At 31.1% G+C, this 11379-nt stretch overlaps 1 protein-coding gene across 1 annotated transcript; it reads left to right on the top strand.

The window, feature by feature from the left end:
* The first annotated feature begins 8965 nt into the window (after positions 1-8965).
* LOC107910716 (histone H3.3) lies at positions 8966-9987 on the top strand. Its single transcript, XM_016838679.2, has 4 exons — positions 8966-9103; positions 9202-9311; positions 9407-9574; positions 9688-9987. Exons 2-4 carry the CDS (start codon positions 9240-9242, stop codon positions 9856-9858), a joined length of 411 nt encoding a protein of 136 aa, XP_016694168.1. The 5' UTR covers positions 8966-9103; positions 9202-9239; the 3' UTR covers positions 9859-9987.
* Positions 9988-11379: the final 1392 nt, after the last annotated feature.

Raw genomic sequence — 11379 nt, forward strand, 5'->3', positions numbered from 1 at the left:
TCGGAGAACCACTGGAAACGGCTTAGCATTTCTTATCCCTTCAATTTTTTATCTTTGTTGAATTCAAGAAAAATTATTGAAACTAAGTTTTTTGCTTTTAATACAATCATGGTTGCTTAATTTTGTTGGTATTAGAATGATTTAAATTTCATAGCTTAGATTATTTAATTTTTTAAGAGGTGTTCTGTGCATTTGATCTATTTATTCATTCAGATAAAATCATGAACACGTTATTCGTGCATTATAAATATCGGGATGCAATTGAATTAATTATTAAATCAGAACCAGATGTTAATTAATTGACACAATATCTGAATGGTCCAAATTGATCTTTTATGATGAAATTAGGTCAAATTAGTAATAATATCAAAAGAACTCTATTACCTTGCATAACCTTAAGATTTATGTGATTAAACTATTTCAGTATAGAAATGTTACTATTACCTTACATAATCTGATTCCTGCTTATTAAAACACTAAGTTAATTGACATAGACATATGCTAGAAAAGTTCAATATTTTAATAAGTATGATTCTTTAGACGATGCTTGGAAAGGTAATCTTGAAGATGAAATAGACATAGAAATATGTAGACTAAAAGGTTAAGCTTAAGTTTTCGAGAGAAGTTGAACACTCATAAAATTAGGGTTAGTATATTATAAATATGCCACGAAATCTCCGTAACATCTCTTAACAATATTTAAATAATTCTAAGTTAGGAAGGAAAATTGTTCTAACACATGCATGCTATTGTGATTTCTCTTAAAAACTTGCTTACTTATTTCTTCTGTGTTTGTTTTAATTTTACGCATACTTAGAATAGTTTTAGTATAAATTAGAAATCCATCACGCTTTAATTTATTTTATCACTAATGAATTTGCTAAGTATTAATTTTGCAATAATTGATTTGCATAAACAGTCTTTGTGGAGATGATAACTCTTACTCACTACTTTATTACTTGTTAACAAATGTATATACTTGCACACCAATCAAATATTCTCGAGACAACACACGACCGTGTCACCAGCCCGTGTGTGACCCACGGTCGTGTGGTACAAAATATGCCATTATGTGCCTATTTTGTGTCAAGACAAACCAAAGGCTCAAACAATGCATATTTAGTCATTCAAACTTGCACAAAACCAACCAAATTCAAGCCAAAACAACCTATTTAACCATTTCAACCATTCAATGCAACAATTCCACAATTTGGTATCCAGCATTTCGGTCCAACTTATACCAATTCAACCTACTCAACTTTGTCCATTAGCTATTCAATAACATCATTTAATAGTCATTCAACATGTCATCACATGTTACCAAGCAAACATGTATGTACACATAAGTATTAACCTTTCCAAAATCAAGCACTTAGCAAAGTTTCAACCAAAATTGTCATTTAAATAAACACATTCGTTAACTCCTATGTACATGCCACATAACCGAATAAAGCAAATAAAAGACTATCGAACCAATATGTGGGATAGTGTGAGCTTCATCCACTTGACATGTTCCGTAGGTTGACAATCTATAGGAAAAAGGAAATAAAACAAAATAAACATTACAAATGCTTAGTAAGTTCACAGGTATTAAACCAAGTAACTTGCCTCAGTTTATAATTAAATACTATATGCTACTTAGCTTGGTAAAGCTTACCTAACATGATAAATAAAATATCAAAAAGGTGAGTTAACATTTAACCACATCATATAGCAATTTAAATATGAATAAGCCAAATCAATTAGAATTACATTCAATACCATTCTCAACCCAATTCAATATTAAACCATATGAACATCATTCTCATATCATATGAAATCCATCTATTTATCAAATATACATCCAACTTCAATTTAATATCAATCATTATTTCATTTCATAATACAAATTTTGAATTGTATTCATTGATTTATCACATTTCCATATTGACCCTCTAGGCTCGTATAACTGATTCACAGTATGTATATGTATCATCCAATTACTATATCAACTCAATTTAAATGTCATTTATCCAATTAACATTTTATATCCCCTATTAACTTGACTCAGACTCAAAGAGATACACACATCCAACCACCAGTTTGGCACCAAGTGCCTATCAGATAAATCTTAAATAGTAAATTGCGCCCAGCGCTGGTCGGTATAACTGACATATAAGTGTGCCCAACACTCCTCGACTCATAGTGGCAATAACTCTGAACTCTTCCTATCCTATTGCATGCAAATTATATATGACTCTACTCAAACAGTTAATATGGTAACAATTTATCAATTTCATTTCATAATTTCATCAACTAATCATCAGTTCTCAAATATGATAGCATATTTCATAACAATACTGATTCAATTTCACACTTATAACAATATATAATATTTTCACATATATTCAATTCAGTCTTATCAACCAATCTAGATTGAATCAATTCAACTCATTTTTATCAAACCATCACTTTATTACATAGTATATCCTATTTCAGTCCAATTCAACATCAATTCCTTAATTTATCGAATTACACTATTTGCAATTCTATTCAATTTAATCATTTATCTCAATAATCTATTAAATTCACACCAATATGATTCGATCAATCATAACTAGTTATCAATTCATTAATTATTTCAAATTGCAATTCATCATATTCAAATTATCAATTAATTGATCATTTCCTTACGATTTAGTTCATAACTCACCTAATGTACCAAGTTGTGAACAATTCAAACTAAAAGTAAAACAATATAATACAAACATATCATGAATTAATAAATTATTGTATGAACTTACCATGTAAGATTAGAGACAATTGAAGTGCTAGGGACTAATCCGCAATTTTCTTTATTTCTCGATTAACTTCCAATTGATTTAAATCCCAATCTATAATAATTCATTGTCAATTATCAATGCCAATTACCTTATAACATCCTATTCAAGGCATATGACAACTTAATTTCATTTTACACCATCTACCTTAAGTTTTGTAATTTATTCAATTTAGTCCCTAAAATCAAAACTATCATGATTTTCACATTTAAGCCCCATTTTTCATTCTGATTTCAATTTCATCCTTGTATAGCCCTCTAAGTTCAATAATTACATAAATTTCATGTCAATTTCAAAATGTTTTCATTTTAGTCTCTAAACTTAAAATTAATAAATTTCACTTTACAATTTAGTCATATTACATTTCTAAGCTTCAAATCCTACCATTAAATATCAAAAACCTAAAAAACCATCAATAGCAACATTTTAAAAATTTAACAATTTTACGACTTAATCCTAAGGTTAGGTAAATCAAGCAACAACGGTCTCAAAAACATAAAATTTACGAAAAATAAGCTTCAATTGGCTTACCATGCATGAATGGAAAGCTTGGTTGAATTCCTTCCTATGATGCCCCAAACTCGGCCAGGATGGCCCAACCTAAATTTCGAATGTCACATTAGCCACTAGGGTGACTCTCCATTTAAAACTTTACGAACCACACCAACCAACCATACACACCACACATTTACAGAACATTTCATATAGGAATTAGTCCTAGGTGCATGCCTTTCTAAGTTAATCATTTCATTCACACAATCAAAATATATAGGGCGTACCTTAATACTCGGTGATTTTCGTTAGCTGCAAAAATTTGTTAGTTCATTCAATTATCATCACATTAAACAAGTAATAAAACCATCCATATATGCAATCAAGTAATCAATTATAATGATCAAAATCCCAAAATTAAACAGTCTGTAATGTCCGTTTACAACCCATTGAAATTTTATTTAAAAAGTCTAAGTCTAATTCTAGTACTAAACCTTGGAACGACCCGCATTTCCTTCACTTCGAAGTTTAAAAGCTCAACAGACATACTCTAAAAAAAGCCTTGCAATGGATCACTGAATTGCCACCTTCCTCACTAGCTTGCAAATTATTTATCTGTAAGGTAAAGTAAAGAGTGTGAGCTTAGTGAAGCTCAGTGAGTACATGTGCATGCAACACAAATAAACACACCAGACATGTTAGGATTTAAACATACTTTAACGATTCACATATAACACAATTTTCACACTCAACAAAGTGATATATTGGCAATTCGTGAATGTGAAACATAGTCATATTATATGCTCATTGGATAAACGGCTCTCCAAAACACTCTACATGACTCATAAAGTCGTACAAAATCTCCATATAAGTGTAGCACAAATGCTCACACTCTCCAAAACACTCCATGCTATCTACAGTGAATGAAGCTATACTCGACATTTTTAGAACATTGCATATTTAGGATTAATTTTTTGTAATTAAGTAAATATATTTGCATTTTTAGGATATTTTTAGAACATTGCATAAAAAAGTTTGGATTGTGCTATAAATGTTATTATTTGTTACTTTTATTATTAGGGAAAAAATGTGTTGGTTGTGGTTGGCAGTAGGTGCAGGATGAAGAAGAGAAGAGAGAAAAGAGTCGAAAAATAAAGGAAGTGAAATATTGCCATGGCAAAATGCTGGTTTGATTGCCAACAAGAATACCATGACAATTCTAGGAAGATGACGCAGCACTCAGTCCATGTCACTCTCAACTAGCTGTACTTGTACCAGATAAACCACCCTAAAAAAGAGGAAGCAAAAGGTGTGCTCTGAGAGGGAGAGACCTACCTTGTAAATGAGGAAAGAGAAAAGAAAAGAAGAGAGGATTTTTGGAGAGAGAATAATTAGATAAAATAGAGGAGATGGTAGCAGCTTACAGATCAGAAAGTCACAAACGTAAGGAAGGGGAAGAGAAATTTGCCTTAGGTTTTGCATCAAATCTCATTATTAAAGTGAAAGCTTGAGTAGCGAGAGCTTCCTACAGTTCTGCCTTTATGTTCTGATTTGAACTTTGTGATTTGAAAACTTAAATGATGATGTTGAATGGTATTGTTTTGGATTTGAATGTCCAACCCATAAGCTAAATTTCTTTGGGTTGGAATTATTTGGGTGAATTTTTATTATCTTTAATGTCCATTGTATGATTTTTAGTAGATTATTGTTTTATTCGATTTGTGATTATTTTAAATGCATGCATCCAAGCTCTAGACATATATGATTGTATGGTATGTTAGTAGATCTGATTTAATTCTGAAAAGATTAAATAGATTGGATTATTATCGGTTGATACAGACAAGTATTCGAAAGAATATTTGCAGCACCCTAGACATAGAAGTTGCGATCTGTATAGGGAAAGGAAGAACAGTCTTGATATCATTCTTCAGTTCTGTAGACATACAAAAAACTCAGAATGGTAGCTCAAAGTCTGGCTTTCGAAAGAAGCAGACTGTAGTAGTGAATCCCTGAGCAGTTGAATGGTCAAGATTTTGCCATGACATTATTATGGTATAAGAATAAAGCATGAGTAATTCCAACCTTTATCATTCAATAGTACAATCCTCCCTACTTATTCTTTGAGAATTGCCTCAACATTTCAATTGCCTTAGCATTTTTTTCATTCATAATTGATTTTATTAATCCATTCATTAATTCTCTTCATTAATTTGTCATATCTTTCTTTTGCACAGTTTAATTAGTAAATTTCATAAGTAATAGCATAACCAATTATTTTAATCAATTTCGATCCATGTGGAGATGATACTCACTCATCACTTTATTACTTGGTTCGACGTGTACACTTGCACATTCGCATTACACATTCACACATTCATAAGTAACCCTTGTCACGTAAAATTTTAGCAAATATGACAAGACCATATACGTATATATATACGCCAAGACCATATATGCATATTTATATTATATATATAACATGACCCATACACGTATATTTATATATTATTATATATATACAGACCTATTTAGCACATCAGCTTGCCTTTAATGATATGCTCACCCACACATGCAACAATTAAATGCACCATTCACCCTTGTCACGTCAAATTCATGGTTTACAACTAAGGCTTACATATTTATATTATATAACTACATGCATGAGTATTAAATTCATGCATTTGGCACCATTAATTTCGCACAGCATGCATGCCCAACAACTCAAACAAAATTTCAGGGGTTTGCTCCATGAAAAGTCCAGGTTCGCGTACCGTAAATGGGGTTCGCAGGCCACACTTTTACTCTCCAAGTCTTGCAATTCATGTTAAAACACTTCATACAAATGCACTCACATGTAGTTCACCACAGCTCATTGAACTAAACAGTTTTTTTCTTGCTTGTATCCCGGTTTGTTGAGATTCCACCAACGTTTTCAGCTTCGCACAAATGCAGAGGGGTAAAGCCAAAAAAATTTTTAAGAAGGCCGAAATGAAATCTTAATTTTTAATAGTCTATATCTTTATAATTTTTAAAGGATTAGATCAAATATTTATAATTTTAAGGTACCAAAATATAATTTTACTTTTACTAATTTAAAATTTTAAAATTTTATAAAGATCTTAAATAGTAATTTTTCATTTTACCTGCCAACCCCTAGATTCACATCTATAAATGCACTTACTTTTTGTCGTGAATTATTGTGTTGAGTTCATATTTAATATATATATTTGCAACGATGATTTGTTAATTTATAATTGGTGACAAATGTGGTGATATCTTGTTGTTAAGTGATTTTTTTTTTGAAAACTGTTTTAGTATCTAATATATCTTCTATATACACTGTTCTTCGCAAAAAAGGGAAGTATTGTCAGAATTATGCAAGTGTATATATAAAATTTTATGTTTAATACATTATTCCATCCTCATTGATTATGCTTTTTTTTATACAACCTCAATGATTATGCTTGATTGAATGTAATTTACATTTAATTAAAAACAATTATATTTTATATGATTCTATATGGAAAAGATTAATAAAAAATTGCGATTATTTGACTTACTTCTTCACTATTACCTTTTACATAATTATAGATTTGATAAAGTTATTCAATGTAATAAATAGGCCAAAATTGAAAATTAATTATTAAACAATTTGTTGATTTACGATCACAACTTCAGTTCATTGATTTACGATCATGAACAATTCATTAAGAGTTCGTCGATTTACGATCACAACTTCATTTTCATAGTTCGTTGATTTACGATCACAAGTTTCTGTTTACAAAATTTTAAGAGTCTCATGATCTTTAAAACCATTTCTCCAATAGCCTTTTAACTTCTATACCACACTGTGAGACAACAAAACTTACTCAGTAAAGTTTTGAGTTAAAACTTATGTAATAAGCCCCAATTACGCGCTGTATACGTGTAAGTCTATTTTAGAAGAGTCACTTTATAACTCTTTTTTTTTTGTGACGGAGTCACTTTATAACTCTTATTTGACAAGGTGGGGGACAAATTGTTATAGAAGCTATCATAACCCGACTTGAAATTCGACCTGCCCTGTGACTCAAAATTCAACCCGAAAAAGCCGCTTTATATGCACTTCTAATGACCCTCTTTAAGGGAGTTGATTCTCTCCAGATTCTCGATTTTTTCTTCTATCTCCTCTAAATACCTGTATCAGGAGGAAGATGGAATGGTCAATAGAGTTACCAACTAAATCATGTATCAATAATATTAATTGGATACTCGTTACAAGAAGAAGAAAGAAAACATAAATTATTCCAAAAACTTGAACTATTTTCCATATATTTATTAGCTCCAATAATAATAAAATCAAATTTTTTCCCTTTGAATGGTAGTATTGATAGAAGGCAATTAACTCCAACATTAAATAAAATCATTGAATATAAATATTTGTTCCAGAAATATTTTTACAATAAATCTTTTCCACAAAATTACACCTAATTTGTAGGAGTTTTATTTTAATAAATTGTGTTTGATGCTTTCCGAATATTTCCCTAAAATAGTACTCAATTATAAATACCAGCACCAACTTATTAAAGTTATTAAGTCCTAAACTATGCTTCTCAATTTTTGGGGAGAAATTAAAATTTTCAATTTATTAAAAAATATTTTTAGACCAATTTTTAATTTAAGAATGTAATTTATTTAGGAATACTTTTATTCAAAAATACTTTTTGTCTTAAAAATACAATGCTAAACACACTAAAGACACGAGTGTTGCGTTTGTTGGGTATAACTATGCGAAGTATATTGACATTCATTATCATTTTATGGAGTGAGAAACAACTCGCTGATGTATTTACGAAAAGTCTGGATGCCACTCGGTTTGAGAGTTTTATTTATTTTATTTTTTCCTTCGGAGCACACCCGACACCCCTGTTGAAGTCGCCGATGAGCCACGGCGAGAAATGGGAGAATAGTCAAAGCAGCCTTGTCTGATGTAATTGAAAAAATTGATGAGATTCTTGCCCAACTACAGCAGACGTTTGGTGCCCCCAGTGATTCTGATCTTGCTATCGAGGAAGCAAAGAAACAGAGGAGAGTTTGAAAGACTGATCAAGGAACGGACTCAACAAAAGATATGACTTTTGTTCCAAACCAAGTTCCAACAGAACAGGTCGTCCCATCAAGAAGCAAGTTTTCCAGTGAGACTTTGGCTCAGATGCAAGAACAGCTTAAAAGCCAAGGGGAAACAAAAAGTCGACGAATCTGATGTTGGTCCTATCACTCGCTCAAAACGCAAAAAGTAGGTTCAATTAAAACATGATGAAGATTTTTCGACATTTTGGTTAAGAAAAGTTTCAAGGCAGAAATGTGTTGATGAACCATTCTGACAAATAACTAGTGAAAATAAAATATCAAACTGACAAATTTTGACAGAGTAGTATTGATAATTGGATTATATTTTTTAAACTGTGGACTTCTATAGTACAGAGATTAAACCTTAATTTCATTAAAAATACAAGGACTAACAACATATTTTAGCCATAAGAATAAGAATTTGAAAATGGTAATTTTCAACCAAACTTTTCCACGCTGGCAATCCTCACAGCTTAGACGCCCAATCAGATTCAGTCACACGGATCAAAGCCTGCACACAATATTTTCTCTCTCTACAATGCCGTTGAATGATGTTTCCGAATTTCCATATTTGTCCCTCAATTAAACCGACCTTAACCCCTCCCTCCCACTCCCCTTATATTTAAAGTCGCTATCCCCAATCGCTTCTCTCAAAATCAAAACCCTAATCTCTTTTTATCAAGGTAATAGCGGTTCCTGATAATCTACATTCTGGGTTCTGTATTTCTTGATCTCTCGTGGATCTGATCCTTCTTTTGCTGGATTATTGTATATCTTTCAGGATCTTGGATGTCAGTTTCCTTGTATTGAAGAAAAAAGATGGCTCGTACGAAGCAAACTGCTCGCAAATCAACCGGAGGGAAGGCTCCCAGGAAGCAGCTCGCTACCAAGGTATGATTTTTTTAGGGTTTTAATTTCCCAGTTTCTTTTATTTTTAAAATACTTTTCTGATAATCTTTTTATGAATTTCAATCAATCAATTACAGGCTGCAAGGAAATCTGCGCCAACGACCGGCGGAGTCAAGAAGCCTCACCGCTACCGTCCTGGAACCGTCGCTCTTCGTGAAATCCGTAAATATCAAAAGAGCACCGAACTTTTGATCCGCAAGTTACCCTTCCAGCGTCTTGTTCGTGAAATTGCTCAAGACTTCAAGGTATATATATAAATGCCAACAAAAATTCGAGAGACCGAACTCCTGGTAGTCCCAATTGGTTTTATTTGTTCGTATAGCGTAATAACTAAGGGTTTTTTTTTCTTGTTTGGCAGACGGATTTGAGGTTTCAAAGCCATGCGGTCCTGGCATTGCAGGAGGCTGCAGAGGCATACCTTGTGGGTTTGTTCGAGGATACCAACTTGTGCGCTATCCATGCCAAGAGGGTCACCATTATGCCCAAGGATATTCAACTCGCTAGGCGAATTCGTGGGGAGCGTGCTTAATTTTCTTTTTTAATTTGTATTGATTCAGGGGTTGTTTTTGTGGGTAATTTCGGATTCTATGTAATCTAACTGGATTACATCTTTAAAAGATTTCCATTATTCATGCAGCTTGAATAGCTGGTTCATTCACATCATATTTTGTCGGTTTTGCGATGAATGATATTTGATACTGTGTTGGATTAGAACATGCTTTTCGAAGGTTTGTGGTGGATAACATTAGTAATAAGGAAAGTATTTCGGTCAAATATCAAACAAGGCCCAATTAAGCTGGGCCGGTTTTGTTCCAAAATGATGCAGTTGGTGGCTTTTCTCCCTTTTATCTGTAAGTGTCCATGCTTGTAAAACCAATATTTTGGAAGTAGGGTAGGGTATTTTAATTTTTTATATTTTAAAGTTATATTATTTAAGATTATTTTAATTTTTTAATCTTTATTTTTTTAAAAATTTAATAAATATTTTACATATATTGGATTAATTATATTATTAAGTGTTATAAGTTAATTTGATATTAATTTAAATTAATGATAATATCATAATAAATAATTATAATTTATTAAATATTTTTAATATGATGTATTTATGTTTAAATTTAATTTTATTCACAATTTAATGTTTTTATATTTTAAAATTGTATATATTTTATTTGGTAATATTACTTATTTCATCATTTGTTATATGCTATATTTAAACAAATCTTTATTTTAAATGTCATTTTTAATGGGATTGTGAAATAGGTGTATTAATATTTATTAAAAGTTCATATAAAAAATAAATGACATTTTTTATTTGAAAAGATGAATTTAAAAGATTTGATATATTTCATATAAATTGTATTTTTGGTTTAAATTTTATTATATATTTTTTTATTAATGTATAAAAATATTTTCATAATAATATAATTTATTTTGGGGCAAAATATAAAAAAAGCCCTTTTTTAAATTTATTGAAATGGGCTTAGTATTTTATTATTTATTGGAATAGACATTTTTCCTTAAAAATGTGTTTATATTAGCACGATGTCAGGGGATGTGTTAGCAAAACGTGCCCTTGAGGGTGCGCTTTGTTTACATGGCAACAAAGCGAGTCCACGTAAGCGTGCTCTTGGGGACGCGTTTTTGCCGTTTATCCAACGTTACGTTTTGAGTTTTTAGGGTTAGGTTTTAAGATTTTTAGGGTTTTAGAGAAAAAATTAAACAAATAAGGGATTAAGGTTTAGGGTTTTTTAATTAAATTAATTATAATTTTTTCAAAATTGGATTAGGTTGTGTTTATGTGTTTTTAAGATAAAATCAAAGCAGAATGCTTTATCAGAAGAATTTTTGAAATCGCGCCTTCGTGGACACGTTTTTGCTACAATAGGTCCTGGAAAAATAATTTTGAGTTGACGTTTATGATAAAATAGTATAAAAAACGCTTCAAGCAGGATGTTTTATCAGAAGAATTTCTGAAATCTCGCCCTCGTGGATGCGCTTTTGCTACAGTAGCATATTTGGGCTGAGGCTATAAATAAGGCAAAAAATG

The sequence above is a fragment of the Gossypium hirsutum genome, chromosome D02 (assembly GCF_007990345.1).
Source record: "Gossypium hirsutum isolate 1008001.06 chromosome D02, Gossypium_hirsutum_v2.1, whole genome shotgun sequence".
Lineage (NCBI taxonomy): Eukaryota > Viridiplantae > Streptophyta > Magnoliopsida > Malvales > Malvaceae > Gossypium > Gossypium hirsutum.